This window comes from Penicillium diatomitis, assembly GCF_028827545.1.
Source record: "Penicillium diatomitis strain IBT 30728 chromosome Unknown utg000004l_segment0_segment0, whole genome shotgun sequence".
In the NCBI taxonomy this organism is placed as follows: domain Eukaryota; kingdom Fungi; phylum Ascomycota; class Eurotiomycetes; order Eurotiales; family Aspergillaceae; genus Penicillium; species Penicillium diatomitis.
In genome coordinates this window covers 4,271,811-4,293,299 of record NW_026623176.1, presented here as the reverse complement: position 1 = coordinate 4,293,299, position 21,489 = coordinate 4,271,811, and the positions used below count along the sequence as shown (strand labels likewise).

Here is a 21,489-nt window from a genome sequence, read left to right as displayed (position 1 = left end):
ATAGTAAGGTTTCCACTTATGCGGTCAGTAGTGTCACTCATGCAGCCTAGTCCTTCAGCTGCCCCATCTGGCGCACCCACCTTCGTATCCATTCTGGCCGATCTATTTGCTTTCTTCAGATTGTCCCGGTCGAGCGCGAGCAAGCCTGCGATCCCAACCAGTTATAACGGCCGGAGTATTCTGGCGAACAGGGCCGTTGTCAGGAGATCGGGGACCAGCTGGAAGCATCCATGCGGCTGAAGGAGCGCCCGTCTCCACTTTATCGCATAGTTCGACGATCTGTGAGCGTGGGTCGGCACTCAGCGGATGATCCTTACATGAATCATCGCATCATCATGGGCTTCCCAAACTTCGGAGAGGGAAATGGCAGCCCCGGTAACGAATCCCGAGTCTCTCACCCGGGCCAGACATACCGTTCCAATTTTCCCTCGTTCACGGGTTGAGAAAGTGGGAGCTCCTTTACTTAATAAGGAGAGGTCCCCCCCCCCCCACCACACAGTTGAACAGAAGCTTATCTGGTCGCCCGTCAATATCTCGCTGTATATGAACGTCCGAGTCCGTGTACTACACGAGACAGGTATTATATACACCAGCAGCACCCTCAGCAGCCACACGCCCACACGGACATATCTGCAACACTCACGTCTGCATTCAACCCCGCTGAGATCATGGAAGACACGTCCGAGACACGGGACGGGAGCCATGCGCCGCCAAGTCCAACGCTGGACGTGGAATGGAATGCCGACAGTCGCTTCTTGATGAATCATTCGGTCAAGAATTTCTCATGGAATGGCCTGACGGTCACCGTCAAAGATCGTCAGACCAAACAAGCGAGGGATCTGATCAATGACATTACCGGCGACGTACAGCAAGGTGAGTCTCGTGAAGGACTAAGCCGGCAGACTTCAAGGCGCAGCAGACAGCTGATTATCTCTTCTTTCGATTTGCACAGGGGAGATTGTGGCTCTCATGGGACCGTCGGGATGCGGCAAAACCACGTTGCTCAACGTGTTGGCTCGACGACCTGCCGCATCGGGTGCCAAAGTGATGGGAGACACTTTTGTCAATGGAACCAAAGTCGACACGGCTGCCTTTGGCCGGATGACCTCGTACGTCGAGCAGGAGGACGCATTGATCGGATCCTTGACCGTTCGTGAAACATTGAAGTTCGCAGCGGATCTTTCCTTGCCCAGGTACGCTCGATCTTATCAGATGCGCTGTATTGATTGCTGTTGGCGAATTCCCCTTCCACATGGATGCTATGCACCAAAAGAAAAAAGTCTAGAACTGACCTGATTGATTTCGTGGTACTAGCTCGGTCACCAAGCGTCAACGCATGGAACGTATCCGAACCCTGCTGGAGTCATTCGGCATTCAAAGCCAGGAAAATACTATTGTCGGAACACCGATTCGCAAGGGTATCAGTGGAGGTCAAAAGCGACGGGTCAGCGTGGCCAGTCAACTCATCACCTGCCCGAAAATCCTGTTCCTGGATGAACCAACAAGTGGATTGGACTCGACCGCCAGTTATGAAGTCATGTCTTACGCCAAAAAGCTCGCTCGAGAGAACAACGTATGTGATCATCTACCACAATCTGACGCTTCGAAAAAAAAAAAAAAAAAAAAAAGGCATACTCCAAGGATCCCCTTTTTTCTAACGACTGCATGCAGTTGATCATCATTGCCAGTATTCACCAACCCTCCACGACTACCTTCGAGCTCTTTGATAAGCTGCTTCTTCTGTCGGCTGGAAGAACATGTTACTTTGGGCCGATCGATCATGAACTCGAAACTTACTTCACCCGGATTGGACACCCGATTCCCACCCATACCAACCCAGCAGAATATCTCCTCGACATCGTCAGCTCAGACTTCGGGGGTGCCAAAGAAGAGGCGCGAGACCGTGTGCATCGCATCCAGAACGAGTGGAATTCTTCGGCCGAAGCTCAAGCCATCTCGAGGCAGGTCATGGCGCGATCTCAAGGCTCAGAAAAACATGATAGTGTCTTGACACCTGAGGATATGGCCCGTCCGAATGCGATCAGAATCACGCAGGCTCTACTGCATCGACTCTGGATCAAGAGCTACCGGGATGTGGTGGCTTACGGTATTCGAATTTTGATGTATCTTGGTAAGTCAGAGCCAGGGAAAGGAGCCAAGGGTGAAATGGAATGGCCGCAGCTAATCTTTCGATGACTCAGGGCTTGCGATCATGATGGGCACAGTCTGGCTCCGCCTTCATCCGTCTCAAGACTACATTCAGCCTTTTGTGAATGCCATTGTAAGAAAGCTGCGAATTCGGACTGAAGCTACTGGAACAGAGCAAAACTGACTGATCTTGGACCCCCAGTTCTTCGGCTCGGCATTCATGTCCTTTATGGCTGTGGCCTATGTCCCAGCTTTCCTCGAAGACCGAGCAACTTTCGTCAAGGAGCGAGCCAACGGTCTCTACGGTCCCACGCCATTTGTGGTGGCCAATTTCCTCATCGGTCTTCCTTATCTCTGTAAGGCTTTCTTCTCCAATCCATACATGTCATCTGTTCTCTCTTTCGGAGAGTCACTTCACTCACTTCCCCCCTTCTTTGCTCCTGAGCTAAACAACATGCGTCCAGTCCTCATCTCCATTCTCTTTTCGGTCGTCTCCTACTGGCTTTCAAACTTCCGTCCCAGTGGCACAGCCTTCATGACCTGGGTCATGTGGATTTTCCTGGATTTGGTAGCCGCCGAGAGTCTTGTGGTGTTCTTTACATCAATCTTTCCCAACTTTGTCATTTCACTGGCACTTGTCGCCTTTGCCAACGGTCTCTGGATGAGCGTGGGCGGATTCCTCGTGACACCTACTATTCTCAACCCATTCTGGAAATACGTTTTCCATTACATTGACTATCAGGTAAGAGGGCCCTTCGCCCAAAAAATCAACCTTCCAACTGATGGTTTCCCCAATTCTGATCACCCCGTTTGTCCAGGCGTACGTTTTCCAAGGAATGATGGTCAACGAGTTCTCCGGACGAAACTACTCTTGCGGACCTGGCTGTCATTGCATGTACCCCTCGGACCTGGCAGACCAATGTATGATCCGGGGTACAGCTGTGCTCTCGCAATACGGCTATGCCACGGGACGAACGGGCAAATGGGTTGGAATCCTGATTGGCATTGTCGCCGTCTACCGACTCTTTGGATGGATTGCGCTTGCTTTGCGCCGAACCTGAACAGGCGAGGAGGGAGAAGAGCGTCCGTGACGTGCTGCACTCGCGAGACGTGGGATGTATACTAGATAGATGTGTTGGACTCGGGACTCGGCGTTGATCTTTGAAGGGTTGCTGCTTTCTGGGTTTCAATTGATCCGTGTTTGTCGGATGATACTTTTTTACCTTTTTTAATTAATGTGTACTTATGTTTTCAGTCATGCTATCTGAAAAGTCAACCATACTATATCTTTCGAATGGACTTGGCATACGACCGGGAATAACCGAATTTGATCATAAGTGATCACAACCTTCATGGTGTCTTTCTTTGAGGGGAAGAAGAACCTTCAGATCAAAGACTCCATGGGCTCTGGGCTATTCCATTCTCTTCCGCACGGTCACACCATCTATCAAACTTGTGTTAAAGGTGCCTCCGTAATAACCACTGCTGGCGGACCTTCTCGTGCACGATTTTTGTTGGTGACAGACCAAGTCCTATCAAAACACGATGACCATTATTCAAAAGCAATGAATGCTGGCCAGTCATTTCACACGAGACTCTCACTATGGCTTTTACCCGTCCATTTGACTCCAAAGTCATTCGCCACTCTGGCGGAATGGACTGGATTCACTGCAGAACAACCGCTGTACGCCAGACGGAGCGCAATCCACGCTGGCGATGGCAACCCCAAACCGCCCAGTGATCCATCTCCATGAAGCTTCGCATTCGAGATCTCTGCAAATCCATCGACCTCTCGGGCCATTCCTTTCAATGCAAGTCACGCGAGTCATCCACGGTCTCCGGCCCCAGTTCCGCGCGCACATCCTGTACAAGTCAACCATGGCGAATGACACGGGCTGTTCACGAGTTCTGCACGTCGTGCCCACGTAGCTGGAATGCCGGGCATCAAGTGCCACAGTCAAGAATTCTAGACCCCTTCGGTTAGCATCTGTCTGTCTGGCCAGCGAAAGACCCCAATCATCTGTCTCAATTCGACCATTCTAGTCGATCCGTGCTTGTCGGGTCCCCTCTCCTCGTCTCCATCAGAGGGAGATTCGCCTTCAAAGCAGAAAGATGTCTGGACTGAGTGGGCGGGTGCAAGCGGGGTACAGAAAGTTGCGGTGTGAAAACGAGTGGACACTGGACAGTGCTGCCTTTTGGGCGGGCTTTACTTCGGTTTGTTAGTAAGTTGTACTGGTACATCATGATGACATCGCGGAGCAAATAGGCACTACCGCGCTAACAGGAAGTAAGGGGTGAATCTGGGGAGGGGGAAGAATTGCTGGTCCATGATATAGTTTGGCGGTAATCAGATTGTGGCGGCATCTTTCGAATGCCAGAAATACTGCGGTGATGGGGTTGAGCCCATCGAGATCGTGGCCCTTTTTGACTTTGTGGTGGATCTTTCGGGGCTTGATCGACGGCAATGGATCGAGGACTATTCCTTAGTCCTTAAACTCCTAACTACTAACAGTAACTAGTAGGTACCTAGTAAGTTACTGTAGTGATAGAGTTTTCTGAATGAGCTCCGCAAAACCCCACTTTGTAGTATATGGCACAGGAAAGCTAGACTACTTGAGCCTGGGATGAAGGTATCTGAGACCACAATGAGAGGTAGTCATTGTAGTCGATTCGGCCGGCTGAAGATCAGGAGTAGTAGTAGTAGTAGTAGTAGTAGTAGTAGTAGTAGTAGTAGTAGTAGTAGTAGTAGTAGTAGTAGTAGTAGTAGTAGTAGTTGCAGTAGGAGTAGGAGTAGGAGTAGGAGTAGTAGTAGCTGTAGTAGCTTTAGCTGCAATCATTAGTAGCAGCCATAACATAGAGGCGATTCAAACTCAATTGTACTCAGCACCGAGTCAAGCGAGTCCTCAGAGAAGGTGCACTCATTGGGTTTTCGATGATGAAACTCAATGCCAATGAATCCTTTCGCTAGTACTGGATGCATTACTCGTGACTTGATGTATAGATTACACTTTGTCCGATGTGTTCAATGCCCCGAAGTCTATGTCTTATACCGTTTGAATCGATTATACGAGGAATAACTCCCGAGTCTGGCTACCTACTTGACTCGACCACCTACAGAGGTCCTCATAGCCCAAGCATACCAGAGGTCCCATTGGGGCCATCTTTTCTGCACTCCTCCTCGTTTCAACACTAGAAACAGCTTGTCTGACACTTCCAAGATCATGTGGACAAGCAGGAATTTATGCATTTTGGGTTCTGCTCAATGAGCCATGTTTGGAGTCCGGTTCTCATTGGAATCAACTTACCTCCCATAGGTTTAGACCTCCCGATTGCATAGTGATGAATCAAGTCGGTGCCAGTATCATACTTTGGTCTTCCCCTCTGAGCCTTTGAAATGGCAGGATTTTCCTTCGCAGAACATCAGATTTAATCATTCTGAAGGTTTTTTGACATGCGTTTAGAATCTCGTCGGCCAAAATACTAAGGATGCTGGTAAGCTTGATTTCACCCTCAAATTTAGGGTCCACTGAGGATACAGGCCCGCGAGCCATCACAACTGCCAACTGCATCCTTTGCAGGCTGGGGGATTTGTAATCGATGATCTGTTCACCCTTTATCGCCGAAAGCGTCCGGCTATCACGGAAATTCTGCTCACCAGTCAACTTGTGTTTCATTGGGGGGAGGATCACCCAATAACGATCTTGGAGGGACTGTCGGTTATCAGCTTGGGTGACAGTACGCTTGTGACTCATATCTTTAAGTTTCTATTGCCTGTTTCTTTTATCCTGGAGGGTGCTCTTGGCCTCCGTGTCCGCTGGCGGTGATCGATTCCTCGGAACCTAGAGATGGGGAAACCCTCATTTAGGTTAGGATCTGAGTGGTCAAGCGATACTCAGATGTCGCTCGCCAAATACAGCTCTTTCAACGGAATTTGATAGATATCCATCGGACCCGATGGCTTCAAGATTGCCTTCATAGTTTGTCAGCAAGCAAGGAAGCTGAAGATGGAAGGAACTTCGATTTCCTCCGAAAAGGCAAAATATATGGGCGGTGCGAGACCTGTGGGAGTTTGCTTGTGCCCTGGATTCTTTTTCTCCTAGGACTACGCGCACTCACCTCGCATGCTCTCCAGGGCTGTGGTCAGCTTTAGAGTATGCTCGATGGAAGCTCGGTAAGCTTGGTCACTCTGAATATACCTAGTAGCCAGTAGCTATAGTACTGGTCAATGCCGATACATGATTGGGGGGGGCATCACTTTAGAGCCTCATTGTTTTGTTTTTCTCGCCCTTCCTCGGCCCTCAGCAGCGTGATGGTCATTGCTGACGAGCTTCGCTTATACATGCGGGGATGATCATGGGTGTTGATACTCCGGGTGCGGTACTAGGAAATTCGAATGAGAGTTTGCCACATGTATACACTTCTAAGGTTGTCCCTCACGACGCAAGGGGTCGGACAGACCCAGATCTGGGAAGCCATGATGATTCATTGTTGCTGAGGGTCACTCCTGTCCCCGGCAGAGGATGGGTTGTCCGAGCCCGTCACTCTGACCAGGACAGGCAAAAGAGTTCACTAGTTTGATGATGGATGATCATGCCATAGAAAACCCAGTCAGGCTATATCGTAGAAGTACAACTACACGCGTATTTGATGGAAGTTTTCTAAATCAAGTCACTGCGAAAGACCTTCGATCAGACTCTTTGTACTACTCCAAATACGAGGAGGAAAACTCTATGTCTCCGCCAGCTTATTCATTGACTAATCCGCAAGAGAGGGGTGGTGGCAGACAAAGAGCCTCGTGTCATGACTTTCAATTTCTCTCTCTGACGAAGAGACCGAGCCTGTCATGACTCACATGCAGCCAGCAGATAATGCCACCCATTTAGCATCTGCCACGAGGACCTGCAGCCTTGGTCCGGAGTCGCCGCAGCGCAGCCTGGAACGGACATTTAGTGGACAGTGGACAGTCTATGACACGACGATGATTACCGGGATGCTGAAGTACTACTCCTACTACTCCTACTACTACTACTACTACTACTACTACTACTACTACTACTACTACTACTACTACTACTACTACTACTACTACTACTACTACTACTACTACTACTGCCACTACTCCTACATAGTACATAACCACATGCATACTGGAGTTTGCTTGTGTCTTTCCGCCCATCTGTGGGTTTGTTGCTCTTGGAGTCATATCTTGCTCGGTACCGAAAAGTGTGCTGCGAGGACAAGGACAGCTTGCCATGGTTCTCAGCCGAACAAGGACTCTCCAAGAATCTGAAAAGCTCCCTTCAAAAAGTTGGCTGGGTTGGGGTTCACAGAACGACTGGAGAAGCTTGTACTCGAAGGGAAAAGCGTGTGAGATGCATGACATCCCGACCGGACTCGTGCTGGCTTCCCGGCGCCCGCACCATCAGGTACAGACTACGGACTACCGAGTACAGACAGTACAGAAATACAGACAATACAGACTGGATCCCTTCGGTGTCCAGTGACATTGGCATTGTCTCTGACTCTTTGCTAAAGATCAGACCACGTCAAATCAGCAGCGACTGGTGCATTTGGGCAGAGTGGCCTCGGATGTGTGCAGATGTCCTCAGACTTGTGGACGTGATCTCGGTAGCAGAAAACAAAAACTTGGATTTTGCCGATGACGCCGGCTGGGAGGTACATACCTTATCTAGCCACTGCAGGTCTACTAGAGGTCAATGGCTAACAGGGGAAGAGATATGGATTAATTCTACTGATTGAGCGGATATATTCTCCTGGAGAAATCTGTCCCTACTTGTACAGTACCATGTTCTTCACATTATTTGCCATGTATAACCACGTACTGTAAAAGAAACAAAAGATACTGAGAATCCTCATACCGATCGGTCAGTCTCGATCTTGGCCTCCTTAGTGAGAGTAGACGCGTCAATGACACAATCCGTCTCTCACACTGGAAGAAACAGCGATGGGAAATCGAATCCAGGTAGAAGACCAACATGTACATTCCATGCTTCTAGAAGTCTCCACTTGGTCTCTCCAGGATGATCTTCTACTGCGTTCTTTTTCAGTTGTGTGGAATAAATCTCTCAATGCTCAATGTTTGATGTTTTCACCGGGTGGAGATCAAGGAATTGATCAGTCATGCTAGTTCCCACTAAGATCCTGTCCATCGTCCACTGTTCTCGCGCTCTGGCGAAAGTTGCAAGTGACAGGGATATGCGATTTTGTCGTTTGGTGGGGGGCAAGCATTGGGCCGCAACGCTCCAGCGTTGGGCGCTGAGCGGAGCAGAGTCAGAAGGATTGGACTTTGAAGTGACTACTTCAGTCGTCAGGGTAGATCGTCGCAGACCACAGAGGGGATGGAGTTTGGAGGGCCATCATGGAGCTGGAAGCGCGCTCGCGAAAGAACTACAAATATGGTATTTACTTGGAAGAACCCTGGGTAGGCCGAAGTGAAGATGTTGGCTACGAGCCTACGACAGGTAAACATTAGTACTATGACTGCAATCAGTACGCTCAGACGCTGTACAGTGTATACACCATCCAGTAGTCACTGTACAGCTGATGGATTGACCCTTTTCTCTTGGTGGGCAGGACTGCTGTTCCTTTAATTTCCGTCCTACCATCCATCCCTGGGAACGTAGTGATTCCTACCCATGCGCGACCAGCAAGGCCAGACCATGTCTGCAGACCGCGTCATCATCAACATCGTGAAGTGATTCATATGAGTGTCGATGCCTTGATCATGGACCCAGCAGGGGTTTGATGAGATTGAGGGGTGATACTGATCAGAGATTCCCTTCTCATCGTTGCGCATCATTACTGAATTATTACTGCTACTAGTAGGGAGTAGTGAGTCGTGCGTATTGAGTAGTGAGTAGGAGTACTGTTCTCTACCAACACTGAGTCGTAGACTGTAGTATCCTAGTTCGTACCTTATAGTATAGTTGGTGAACCAGGGAACACACTTCTTTCTCCAGCGGGTCCCGAGCTTGCCTTTGCTTCGATCCACGGTTCCACCCGTCCTGGTGATTCCCGTGCGCGCACAGGCTGAGGCCACCAGACGATCCCTTCATCAACCGTCTCCGCTTGGAGACAGTATGATGAGTATTCCAACGCCTCCCGACTCAGTGTGATCCTGTGGTGATCCGGACGTTGACCCGGAGAATAGTGAGGTCCACGAGTACCCTCAGACTCACCCTGTAGGCTGTGACCTCTCCTTTACTGCCGCTTATCAACAGTCCCTCGTACGCGTCGCTGAATACTTGCAGAAATAAAGTTTGAACGGTGCTCCTCCAGTCGAGTCACCTGTTGTACATATCCTCAACGCATGCAGCTGTCCACTCGTACACTCCTACAGTGTACATTGTACACTGTAGTGACTGTACACTGTACCCTTGTACAGTGTACAGTATAGTGTACAGTGAACTGTGCCCTCTCTGGATGTTGCTTCCACAGGATCTGAATCTGAAAGACGGTCTATCGGACCGTGATTGCTCTCTTGTTTTGATCCGAAAAGCACGCCAAGTAGATACCCTACCCTCCGCTTCTCTCCCGGTTTTACGAGTTTCGCATGGCTGGAATCGAGTGTCCTGCCATCGGTACCCAAAGAGATCAGCATGCGGTACCAGGTACGGGCCTTGAGGCTCCAGGATCCTTTCTGGGACGCTTCTGGGACGCGGAATAACTCGTGCGCCGTCTGATGAAGAACGAGGAATTGGTGGACTTGCAGACTTCACTTGCTCTCCCTCGATGCCAGCACCCCCTCCGAGGCATTCGGTAGTCTGTTGTAGTCTGTACCATACCCTTGTTGGAACCTCGACAGCCCAGCGCTGTTTTGCCGCGCCCATATGGACCATCTGTCGGATTTGCTTCCCGTCTTGCCTGCGGAGGGCGTACTGCGTAGTGCGTACGCGTGCAATCCCTCTTCCAGGCCCTGAGCAGGTGATCACTTCTCTTGTCGCCCGAATCTCGTCCACAGACGGTTACTTTATCCCGTCTGGTTGCTTCGCAAGACTCATCCTCTCCCGCTTCATCATCTTCTCCCAGGCCTCAAGCTCCCATCTGCAGATGGTCGACTGCTTATCTACCACTTCCCTCCCCTCCTTCTGCAACATAAGTCCCTTTTCCTTTTTCCTTCCCTCTTTGGGACTCGCATACCTGGGATCGCTGCCCATCCGACTCCACTCTTCCCGAGATTTTAACTACTGGTCTCTACCCAAACCATCCCTTCCCCAAAAGACCCAAACGAACCCCACCGTCCACTCCAGAATCTCTTCGCCCGAATCCACACGTTCAATTCCCTCCACTCCAAGACTCTTCTTCCCGTCAGGTTCTCTTTGCCCCCCCCCCACTTCCTCTTCCACTTGACACCCGCTGGGTACCCAAAGGTCAGGCACATCCACAGTCTCCAACCACCTCAAAAAGACACCAGTGCCCAAAAAGGTCCCAAGACGCAGCCATCGTCGACGACTTTCGAGAAAGTCCTGCAGCTGCAGTCGGCACTCCACCACTCATCGTCCACCGGCGCACGGCGCTACGGTCCTTTGCTGGCTGTCTTTCCCTTTCTCATTCTTCTCCCCCCCCCCTCTCCCTCCTTGCTTGTCTGCTGTCATCGTTCGGACCCACGCCTGACGCTTTGCCGCCCGATCATCTTTTTTTTTCCGCGGCGCACTTTCGTTTCTATACCCAACCTGCTCAGCCGGCTCTCAGATGGAGACATTATTGCGATTTGGAAACTACCACCTCGCCTCCGCTGCCCGCTGACAGATTCGGATCACGCCCAACCACCTGCCATCGCCCTCGCGATTGGCGGGGTGCACCGTCGGTCATCGCATTTGATAGAGACCGGGATAGGGGACGTTGAGAGACAGAGGCAGAGAGAGAGAGAGAGAGAGAGAGAGAGAGAGAGAGAGAGGTGGAGAGAAGGAGAGAGCGCGAGAGAGAAGAGAAGAGAAGGAAGCCCGAGGAGTGCGTGTGTGAGTGTAAGAGAGTGCGTGTACGGGGTCCTCGTGTCAGAAGAGAAGAGACAAGAGGCAGACCACGAGCAAAGGTTGTGTGTGTGTGTGGGTGGGTATACGATCTCTCGCGAGAGACGGCGCAATCAAGCAATTCACACCACCGAGCTATACCACTCGGATTCCCACGGCCATCTCGTGTCTGGGGAAGCCAGTTGCCTGTTCGTCGCATCCAAGAGTCGCACTGACGCTGGAGATCCAGCCATACGCCTCGTGCGTTGTGATATACCGGACATTCGTCTCCATACCTTCATGCAAAGTGGGCTTAGGCCAGGAACACCCGCCCGATACACCAAAATACCTGCCCGATCGATTCTCCAGCACTGACTCATCCTGAAAGAGGGGACTGCGATCGATCTTGTTCGAGAGGGGAAAAAAAAAAGTCAAGGGGATCTGGTTCTTCCGCTGTAAGTCTTCCCAATCCTTTCTGATACCCGTCCACTGCTGCCCAGGTGGAGTGCTTGACGCACCGCTTGCCATCAAATCGGGCGCAGGCTTGGTCGTCACCGAACCTCACCCAAGCCCTCCCTCCCCCCACTTATCCCCTGCCTCCCTCATACAGCCATCACCCCTGGAACTAATGGACTGACGTTGGGGCCCGGTCAGATCCGTCGTCATCGAATCGTGCCGGAGAGCGATGCCCGGAGGCAGGATCCCTCAAGCGGCCTATGTCGAGGACTGGGACGAGGAAGGCGGCATCGTACCCGACAGTCGGCATTCAGCCAACGCGACAGCCAATTCGGCTATCAAAATTTCCTCCAGGTTGGCTCAGAGATTCCCAGCGGAGCCGCTGATCGACGGCGCCAGTGACTCAGGCTATTCTAGTCGTACCGCCGCCACCGGCACCAGCACCCAATCCGGCCCGTTGGGCGAGAGAAGTCCCCCCGGCCCTCATAAGCTGGACATGCCCAAGCACCGCAACGACCTCGTCCGCACTAGTTCCAGTCGACGGCCTCGAAAGGACAAGGAGCGAGAACGTCTTCGACCCGAGCACGTCGACCAGCCGACTGGGATTCCATCCCATCATCATGCTCACGTGCAACAGTCCTCCAGACCTCACCGCACCCGGGAGTCCGCTCAGATCGCTGAACATTACCCCCCTCCAGAACGATACTACGAGGATTCCGTCCGTTATCACCAGCAACAACCCTCCACCCCCGTGGAGCGCCAGTTCGGGATGGACTTTGCCGCCCCTTATTTTGCTCACCCGCCGGTGCCAGATTACCCACCGGCCGAGTATCATCGTTACCCTCACGCCATCGAGGAGGTTCATCGCCCGGTAGGCCGATCGAACCGATCAAACTCCTACCAGATGTATCATCAAGGCCGGCCCGCAAGCATGCATGCCGGAATGATGGCACATAGCCCTGCGCCTGGGTATCTCCCTCATCATCAGGGCTCGTATTATGAACATGGACATCCCGCCGCCGCCGCCGCCGCCGCCTCCTCCACCGCCTACGTCCACCCATACGCCTCGTCACCATATGCAGGGTCATATTACGGCGGCTCTGAATACGGACACCCGTCTGATTACCCGCCTGAGCGATCCCGCTCTCGTACTCGAGAACGCCCCCCAACTCAGTCTCGTCCTCGTCGTTCATCCTCGATTTATGGAGGACCGCCGCAGGTGGACCATGACATCTTTCCGCCGTGGTTCGATGAGCAAGAGGATTCTTACTTCCCAGAGCCCAACCAAAGGAATGCTCCCCGTGAACGCCGCTCGAGGGATATACCATGGGAAAACCTTCGTGAACCTCAGTACGACGATCCTCGAGGCCGCGTCCCCAAGCCCCATCGCGACGATGACAGATATAAGATGCCTCCACCGCCACCCCCGCCTCCCTCGCATCTCAAGCACAAGGCTCAGGTCCATCAAGCAAGGCGGCCCGAGCGACCAGAGCTCCCACGCAAAGCTCATACCACTCAAGTAGCACCACCGGCGCCACGTCGCCAATCGCGTGCGTCGATGGACATGCGTGAGATGGTTGCAGCCTTGCCTGAGCCTAGTCGACGGGCCTCCCGAGACACCAGGTTGCCTCAACTTCGATACAATAGTCTTCGAGAAAGCCGACGGCCGACATCCTACTACGACAGTGCTCGCGGCGCCCAAGTGGCTGTGGCAAGCTCTCGTCGCCGTCGTCGAGAACAGTACTACTCTGAAGAGGAGGAGGAAGATGAGGAGGAGGAGGAGGAAGAAGAAGACGAAGAAGAAGTTGAGGATCATATCCCAGTCCCAGTCGACGGACTCGAACGTCGTGAAAGGGAGGTTGAACGTTACCAGGCGCAACAGTCTGGCCGAACAAAGACCATGCCTGCCTCATCCGAAGCCCTGTTAACGAAAAAGGCCATTGGTGCCGGAAGTGACAATGCCAGTCAGAAGAGTGGATCCAACAGCAGCCGTGGAAGTGGTAGTGGGAACGGAGATGGCAAGAACATGAATCTTCTGGTCAATGGATTGACCATTGGGTTCACCGAAGAGTCTGTTGCAGGAAAGAACATCAAGATTCAAGCTGGCGACACTGGTCGTGTGCAATTGTCCATCGCCGGCGAACGACGACCGAAACAATATCATGGCACTGGATCTTCTTATTCTGACCAAACAGGCCGTTCAGCGCGTCGTGAGCCAACTGAAGTCCCACGACGTCCACGTGATGATCGTCGCTCCGAAAAGGCAAGCCGTCGCTTGAGCCAATCGACGTATGGCGAAAGTCGCCGATTTGCTCGATGATTCAAAACACGGATCAGTCTTCCCTTTTTACGACGCGCGATGATATCTATGGTGTTCTCTGCTTCTTCGTCTTTCCACACGTTCTCCAGGGTCAAGGCTCCTCGAAGTTCTTTGGTTTATTTTTTCCTCTTTTTTCTTCCAATCTCTTTCTTTGGAATTGTGATTACCCAAAAGTTGGTCGGGATAAATTGTATCTCGGAAGTGGTTTGCTTCTCGGAATTGGTTTGGGTATTTATGATGATGATTTTGATGTTGATCTTCCTCTTTCTGTTTCTGATGTCCTTTATTTTTCATATCTTTCGTTTCAGTTCATGTCGCTTTTCCTTTTCTCTTTCTTTCGCTCAAGGGCAGTCAGGTCTGGAAAAAAGTGATTTGGACGATTCGGTCGGTTATTTTGCGCCTCCGGCTACGGTCGGAGGAGACGCCAAGGTCCTTGCTGCAAGTTACAGCATGGACCGAGGTCCTTCTTGGGGAGTCTCCTGTGCAACTGCTACCGATCTTCAGTTCTCGAAAGCGAGGAGAGTGGGATATTCTGTGGAGAACAAGAAGTTCATGGGCGAAGAGTTGAAAAGGACTGGCTCCCACAGCTGGCCAGGGATTGGGCAAAACAAACACATCTTTCCTGAGCTTAATATCTGCTTCTCCTGCACCAGATCTGATCTTGATTGAGTTCTCGATGGGGATCTGGCAGGATGCAGGAGATGAGACATGAGGGTATGATTTGTGGCCCCAATCTAGGCCTTGTGAGTGGAAGCAAGTCCGGTGACAAACTCCGAGGGCCCATGCAGGAAGATGTTTGTTTCCCACGAGTCTGGCCCAAGTTGATGCTCGTTGCGGTGATATGATTGTACGATTTCTAATGACCTACGATGACAAAGTTCGATTCATGTGATGCATTGATGCGTTGTGTTGCCCTGCGTTACCTTGGTACAAGGAATTTGCCAGCGTTGATGTATATCCCCTTTTCTCTTTGTTGTCATCTCATGTCTTTTGATCCTTCTTCTTTTGCTCCAACAATATATCCTCTGCATGAACGATGATACGGTGGTTTGCGCTTTGTTGCTTTCGATGGAGATCTTCTCTCTACATAATCTTTGTGTTTGGCTTGATGGTCTTGTTCGCGCAAGGGCTGTCTTCCCAACTTCCCGGTCTATTTAAATTTCTTGATATTACAGTATACAACCTGTGTTGTCTCTTCTCTTATGTGTGAGCCATCATTGGTTCATCAACATGTACGTCTCCACGTGGAATGAGTCGGAGTTTCAGCTTTGCCCATGTTGCGAGATCAAATGGTTCGGTGGCCCGCTGGGTGCATTGGTCCTGTCATGAAAGTTCTCCCACACCCCACGCACCGTAGGTTCCATCGACGAGCGACTCTCACACAGGTAGAGAGAAGACCTTTAGGGGTTTCATTCAAGATGTCCCTTTGAGGGTCTAGAATCACCATGGCACCGATCCTATTTTTGTTTCCAAGGGCAAGCATGCCATGTAATTTAGTTCTCGAGCTCTCGGCAGCATCTACCTGACCTATCGGACAGCTCACGTCAACCAGCTGTATCTGAACCTTCTTGCAGACCGAAACGTGCACATCTCCTGCTCTTCAAGTGTACGGCAGATCATGCGCCGGGGTTATGACGAATTTGAACATATATACTAGCCTACCTGGATACATTCATTAGATCCATAGATACAGAACAGGGGCAAGTGAGATAGAGCCCGGGGAACTTGCGATTAGAGCAAAGAAGTTAGGTAGATATGAATTCAAAACTTGACGGTGGAAATCAGGTAGGTATCAATATCGAATATCATAATCCTTAATCTGGACTAGTACAAAAAAAGCGATTATTTCCCGCTCGGGGACGCAAAAAGCCTGTACCATCATTCAAGTCATTAAAAGCAAGTCGTGTTGTTAAGCTAATCCCCTTTCTCACCATACCCTATCGCCATGTCAGGTGTTTAACCTATCTGACCCGGTGATCGAAGCCGACTCTAGTTCAACTTTTTGTCCCCGACTTTGACGGGACGGCCCTGACGTGCCTGATATTGCAGGTACCCGAAGACGCCAGCGGCTATGAGCGCAATCACCACGACGTTGCCTACATATAATATCAGACAACCGTAGCAGCCACAGCAATCTCCGAAATCAGTGTAATCACCCCGTCCCGTGTGACAGGCCGCGGGACCCGTGGATTTGAAAGAATGACCTGGAGATCAGGTTGTTGGGAAACGTACTTGCAACGAATTTACCCACGTCGCCCGCGGTTTCAAAGACATTTCCTACGGTCGAGAGAGCCATGTGGAAGAAGCCGATGATAGTCTGGAACAGGCCGGCGACGAAGTTGGAAACTAGATCGAAGGCGCCGTGGAAGACGGAGAAGATCACCTCGAAGACCGAGGTGATGAGGTCTTTGATTGAGCCGAGGATGGATGACATGTTGGTGACTTGTGACTTGCGGGTTGTGAGGTTGGATTGAAGTTCAAAAGGAGAGTGGGATTGGTAGCCGGGGTTGGAGCTTCTAAAGATGAAAGATAGGTTGGAAGTGGTTGAAAGATGGCGGGATGATGGTGTTGAGCCGAGCAGCCCAGGTCAAGTGAGGTGATTGTGTATGTGATGCGGGATTGAAAAACACTACACTGATACTTTGTCTTTATGCGACCATACACTTTCCTGGACATATATAAACTCTAGCACAGCCATACCTAAATGGGTGGCTCAGGTTCCCTGTTTCTGGGGTCTGCCGCTGTGAGATTGCAAAGGGACCGCTGATGGCGTAATGACGTGATGTTGATCTCGACACCGTTGGAACAATCTTGGTCTGCCAGTCTGCTTTCAGAGAGAAATTGATCAAAGTGACGGCGCCACACAATGAAACCAGTACTATTCCTCGTAAGCAATATGCATTATGGAATGATCCATGCTACAGCATTTCTTGGGTATCTATGTACCGTCGTGTGATTTAACTCAAATGTTAAACATCCGAGATAGTCCACTTTTGTCTTAGTCTCTTATCTTAGACTGGATCCGCTGGGAGGGGGAGGGCAAATCATGCTTCTGGGGAGAAACTTGCATAACAAAGCCGTCGGGCTCTAATTCAGCTATGCAGTAGTCTCAGTCACACTCAGGTAATCAGAAACTTTTGTAACAAGATCCCAATGATTTTCTTGCCTAAATTATAGATTCATCCTTCCAGGCCGGCGTCTGTTTGAAAGTCAGCAGTGATTGGTCACGTGACAAGAATGAAGAGGTTGGTGCCTGAGGATGATATGGAGCACGGCCCAAGGTGGTTTCCCCACCAACATTCAAAGGTAAACACTCAATGTACCCTGTACCCCAGCCTCCTCCAGCCTCCTGCATTTATCGATCAACTTGTTCGTCACTCAAGCACACGACTTCACATAACCCAGGTTGATACCCATTTCAGTGAATAGCCTCGAACCTGACAGAATCACTTCCATACCAGGGCCTACCCACTACCGCAATCCATATTTCATCCCCACACATCAAGACTAGGCTGTCACTTCACGGAAAGTGTGCACCCTACTCGGGCGCTGAGGTCAAGGTAAGAATGACTCCACTTCTCTCTTGAAGCATTCAGGAATGTGACGATCCAAGTCTGACATTCTTTGACAGAGTTTTCGTCTGGCACCGTGTGCTTTAGGCCACGTGCATCGTCCGACATGGCGCCCGTACAACAGAACGCAGAGGCATCTAATGGTCTGGCCCACAGCTTGGCCTCTCTCGCCTTCAACCACTTGGCCCGTCGAGATGGCTCATCAAAGCAAGATCCAAACAAGATTCAATATGGACAAGGCACCATTGACCCCAAGAGCATCAAGATGCAAGGGCTGATGGCCCTTTTCGCGCTTATTGGGGCAGCATTCGTTCTCGGTGGAATCTGGTTCTTCTTCTGGGCCAAGAATGGCGGGTTCGTGTGGCGCAAGGGTGATTGGGAGGATTACAAATCGACTGTACTTCGACGAAAGGGTCCCGATGGCAGGACGCTGAGTAACGCCACCAAGAGTACCAAACTGGGCAACGACAGTGTTCTAGGCTACAGCGACGACGGATACACTTATGCCGACGAGACCGCGACTTACACCGAGACCGCCACAACAATCAGTGAGGAGAAGCCAAGAAAGAAGCGCAATTTCCGCGAGAAGCTCCTCCGTCGCAACAAGGAAGAGCGGTGGGAGGGCGAGGCAGACGACGACATGCGCGCTTATCGCGAAGAGAAACCCGCGCGCATTGGTGGCATGAATCGTGAAGCCGATGGCACCTATCATGGCAGTGATTACGATTCCTCCGCTCCACCTACCCACTACAACCGAAGCGACATGAGCGAAGTCCACGACTACGCATACGAACAACCCCAACGCTCACGTCGACGTGACCCCTCGGGCTTCTCTTTCACTGCGGGCAGTGAGGACGTGCTCAGTCAAACTACCGAGGAACACCATCTTCGTGCACCATCTTCCCGACGCCACACTCGTCGTCATGACCACCGCGAGCGTCGCCAGAGCACCGTTCGCTCTTCCGTCCCTTCGTCCCGCACGAGCAGTCCCAAGAAGAAGGACCGTCGTTCTGCCGCACCGGGATACACTGAGCCCTTGGACTTTTCCTCTGCCGGTTCCCGTTCGGAATATCAGTACTCTAATGTTGATACTGAGGACTCGCACGGTACCAGGAGCTATCATCATCCGATCCCGGGATTGACTAAAGGGTACCGTCGCGATGGCCACCATCGCCGCCGCCGTGACAGCCTGAGTGATAGTGGTGACGAGTGATGGAATGGACTTTTTTTTTCTTCTTCCCTACTTTGAGTCAACTTCCAACATGTGCGTGGTCTTTGTCGTCCTACTGTGCTGTGTTGCGCGAGGAATTTGAAACTCAACCTTGCTTTGGACATCCTTGTTAGGAAATGATTGGGAAACTTGACGAAACTTTCATTGTAAATAATGATAAAGCTTTACCATAACGGAATCGATAAAACCTCATGAATCAAGTTGAACGAATAAGTCGATTAATCAAAGCTCGGCTGTCTTGTCCACCTAGTGCCGAGGCTAACAGTAGCGGCTCCGGACCACAATCTAGTGAGCCTTGCCGAGTGCCCTTTGTAAAGACCAGCTCATGATCACTTGCGCTTGCTTGTGTGATTTTTGAAGTTGGAGCCCTGAGAGGGTGCAAAAGATTCCCCTCGAGGTCTCTTACGACACAAACGATTGCTTTGTCGTCCACGGGCTTGCACAGTGTCATTCGCCGATCCATGTGCACTTCTCTGGCCGAGTCGACATTCCGAGGGGGAATGGGTCACCATGCGCTTATGAAACGGGCAGTATACTGACCCTTCTCTAGGTCCCTTCTTCCCTCCGCCCCGGTAACAAAACTTGGGCTTGGCTGGAGGAGCCCAAGAAGGAGACACCTTCATGGCTTGTCGCACAAAAGCGGAACACACCTGCTCCATCAATTTTGGATCATCCAGGTCGATCTCCATCCGAATGAGGAAATCCGAGATAGGACCATTATTTGCGACAGCGCGCATAAATTGTGCAAATACTATCTTGGCATCAATCTCTCCGTTGATATCTTCCAGCTCTCGAAGATTCTTTCCGAAGCACCGAAGAAATTCGCCAGGAGAGAGACCGGCTGTATAATGTACGCTGGTCCATGCTGCCCACCGAGCGGCGACGGAAAAGTGCCTCGGCTTACTGTAAAACAAATGGAGCTTCGTAAATGCCCTGCAAGGGCTGCTGGTGTTTCGTATGAGGTCTTTGGCCTCGTCGCCGAGTGTAGCCCAAAGGGCCGAGAAGGCTTCTTCTCGTTCTTTGGATCTTGTTTCATCGAGCATGTGGATCAGACTGGCGACTGGCTTCGTAGTATTTTGTCTCGACAGTATTGGATCGTGCGCAATGGAATCGGTGTCTTGCAAGGTGTGGTGGAGGGGAGGATCGTACGGGAACATATCATGCCGTGGCTCATCTTCCATCAGGATCTTCAACTTTGCCGGACTGATGTGGCAGAGGAGAGAATGGAGCCATGATGAGAAGTTGGCTTCTCCTTGAAGGATCAGGGTAGAGTTCTGCTGGGGTGTAGCCTCTTCCTTCTTGACGTGTCCTGCCATGATGGGTGATGAACAGATGGTCCTCGACTTTGTCGTTTCCAAAGACTTGAGGCTAGAAGCTATTCACTGAACATCACGCTTGCCTTCAGAAGCTTCGATGTAGGCTCTGTGTCACTGGTCGAGAATGGCGAGAGAAGAAATGGAGTGAAGAAAGATTGTGTGAAAGAGGGAGATATCATGCTCTTTCATGCGGGGTCAAGCCCTACTTTACCTTACCTGGTCTGATCCTCGGAGTGGTATTGTCAAAAGTATTACATACCCTAGAAGATCCTCAGACCCAACCTTTCGCATTATAGCAAGTTTTGTCCTGCTCAAACGATTGGTGATCTAGGTAGAAGCTGAGATGAAAGGTGTTTTGAGTCCGACTACCGTCGCTGTCGGCAAACGTTGTGCCAAAGCTACATATTGATGACATGCGCTTGGAGCGTACAAGAGCAAAGGCTGACCTCGTCATGTTCAATACAGAAAGATAAAGACACAGAATTGACTGGCCATCTTGATCATGCAAATGTAAATAGCCTTCCCTGAATTCTAGGATCTTGAACTATTCAATCAACAAGCTATGGACTCAAGCTAAGCTGCTATTGACAGTCAGAACCGAAAATGTTATTTGGGTCCTACCCAGCTCAACAACAGTAAAAAGCAATCCCAAGAATGACAATCCCAAACTGATCTGTCATTTGGGGAAACGTCCCGTCTTGAAAAGCTCTTCCTATTGAGGTACCACGGTAGCTTGGGTGCATCTAACCTAACCTCGCTAAAATGAATTACTGACTTCTTCAGATTGGCGCACTGACGAAATGCACATGCTCATTTCTCGGAAGACCTCTGAGCGCTGTTCAATTTATCTACTACAAATGGAATAAAATATGCATTGTCATATGCTGGACTCGACCACATACCAGCGAATGGTCGTCCGCCAAGAGGCTGTCAGGTATGGTGAGTCGGACAGTGATGCATAGTAGAAGTAACGAGGTATTGACGAGTGTTCAAAAAGATGGACGGTAGGAGCCATGTCCACTGGGCTATACAATGAGGGCAGCTTCATTCCATACCTGAGCTCCGTGGCGGCAGCCGATAGATTGAAATTGGAAGCACTTGAAAGCAAACGTTTTCTCACAAGAATATAGAAGGAAACGGGCCGACTTTGAAAAGGCCGTGGAATTGAAAAGACTGTTCTGGTGATAGGTAAGACTACGGAGACGATCCTCTGACTGAACGGTCCAGCCATCGTTGGTAACCTGATCAACTTCGACCTTCCCGCTTGAGGTTACATACAACTGGGCTGCATGAGTTGGAGAGCCCTCCAGTTTCCGCCTACTTCGAGCTCAATGGGGGCCACTGATCTGGAATATTCAGTCTCAAAGACCAACGTGAGCTGGTCGATAAATATGTTGATCAATCAAACGCTTCCCCTACCTAGGTAGGTCCGACATTTCATCTGACTAGTCGTGCAGCCCATCATGATAGATGGAAG

General features: G+C 50.8%; 7 protein-coding genes across 7 annotated transcripts; 4 read left to right on the top strand and 3 right to left on the bottom strand.

Moving 5' to 3' along the window:
* Nucleotides 1–668: 668 nt before the first annotated feature.
* N7539_004615 (putative ABC transporter) lies at nucleotides 669–3,209 on the top strand (the record flags this gene model as incomplete). The annotated part of the gene is made up of 8 exons (XM_056934217.1): nucleotides 669–873; nucleotides 953–1,193; nucleotides 1,315–1,573; nucleotides 1,672–2,131; nucleotides 2,202–2,281; nucleotides 2,351–2,504; nucleotides 2,613–2,890; nucleotides 2,967–3,209. The coding sequence occupies 8 exons, from the start codon at nucleotides 669–671 to the stop codon at nucleotides 3,207–3,209; spliced, it is 1,920 nt and encodes a 639-aa protein (XP_056791758.1).
* A 1,624-nt stretch (nucleotides 3,210–4,833) lies between these two features.
* N7539_004614 (uncharacterized protein) lies at nucleotides 4,834–5,371 on the bottom strand (the record flags this gene model as incomplete). The annotated part of the gene is made up of 2 exons (XM_056934216.1): nucleotides 4,834–4,969; nucleotides 5,289–5,371. The coding sequence occupies 2 exons, from the start codon at nucleotides 5,369–5,371 to the stop codon at nucleotides 4,834–4,836; spliced, it is 219 nt and encodes a 72-aa protein (XP_056791757.1).
* A 1,629-nt stretch (nucleotides 5,372–7,000) lies between these two features.
* Nucleotides 7,001–7,438, top strand: N7539_004613 (uncharacterized protein; the record flags this gene model as incomplete). The annotated part of the gene is made up of 1 exon (XM_056934215.1): nucleotides 7,001–7,438. The coding sequence occupies one exon, from the start codon at nucleotides 7,001–7,003 to the stop codon at nucleotides 7,436–7,438; it is 438 nt and encodes a 145-aa protein (XP_056791756.1).
* A 4,364-nt stretch (nucleotides 7,439–11,802) lies between these two features.
* On the top strand, nucleotides 11,803–13,893 carry N7539_004612 (uncharacterized protein; the record flags this gene model as incomplete). The annotated part of the gene is made up of 1 exon (XM_056934214.1): nucleotides 11,803–13,893. The coding sequence occupies one exon, from the start codon at nucleotides 11,803–11,805 to the stop codon at nucleotides 13,891–13,893; it is 2,091 nt and encodes a 696-aa protein (XP_056791755.1).
* Nucleotides 13,894–15,882: 1,989 nt separating this feature from the next.
* On the bottom strand, nucleotides 15,883–16,327 carry N7539_004611 (uncharacterized protein; the record flags this gene model as incomplete). The annotated part of the gene is made up of 2 exons (XM_056934213.1): nucleotides 15,883–15,989; nucleotides 16,126–16,327. The coding sequence occupies 2 exons, from the start codon at nucleotides 16,325–16,327 to the stop codon at nucleotides 15,883–15,885; spliced, it is 309 nt and encodes a 102-aa protein (XP_056791754.1).
* A 1,244-nt stretch (nucleotides 16,328–17,571) lies between these two features.
* On the top strand, nucleotides 17,572–18,678 carry N7539_004610 (uncharacterized protein; the record flags this gene model as incomplete). The annotated part of the gene is made up of 1 exon (XM_056934212.1): nucleotides 17,572–18,678. One exon carries the CDS (start codon nucleotides 17,572–17,574, stop codon nucleotides 18,676–18,678), a length of 1,107 nt encoding a protein of 368 aa, XP_056791753.1.
* Nucleotides 18,679–19,025: 347 nt separating this feature from the next.
* Nucleotides 19,026–20,012, bottom strand: N7539_004609 (uncharacterized protein; the record flags this gene model as incomplete). Its single annotated transcript, XM_056934211.1, has 1 exon — nucleotides 19,026–20,012. One exon carries the CDS (start codon nucleotides 20,010–20,012, stop codon nucleotides 19,026–19,028), a length of 987 nt encoding a protein of 328 aa, XP_056791752.1.
* Between the last annotated feature and the right edge of the window lie 1,477 nt (nucleotides 20,013–21,489).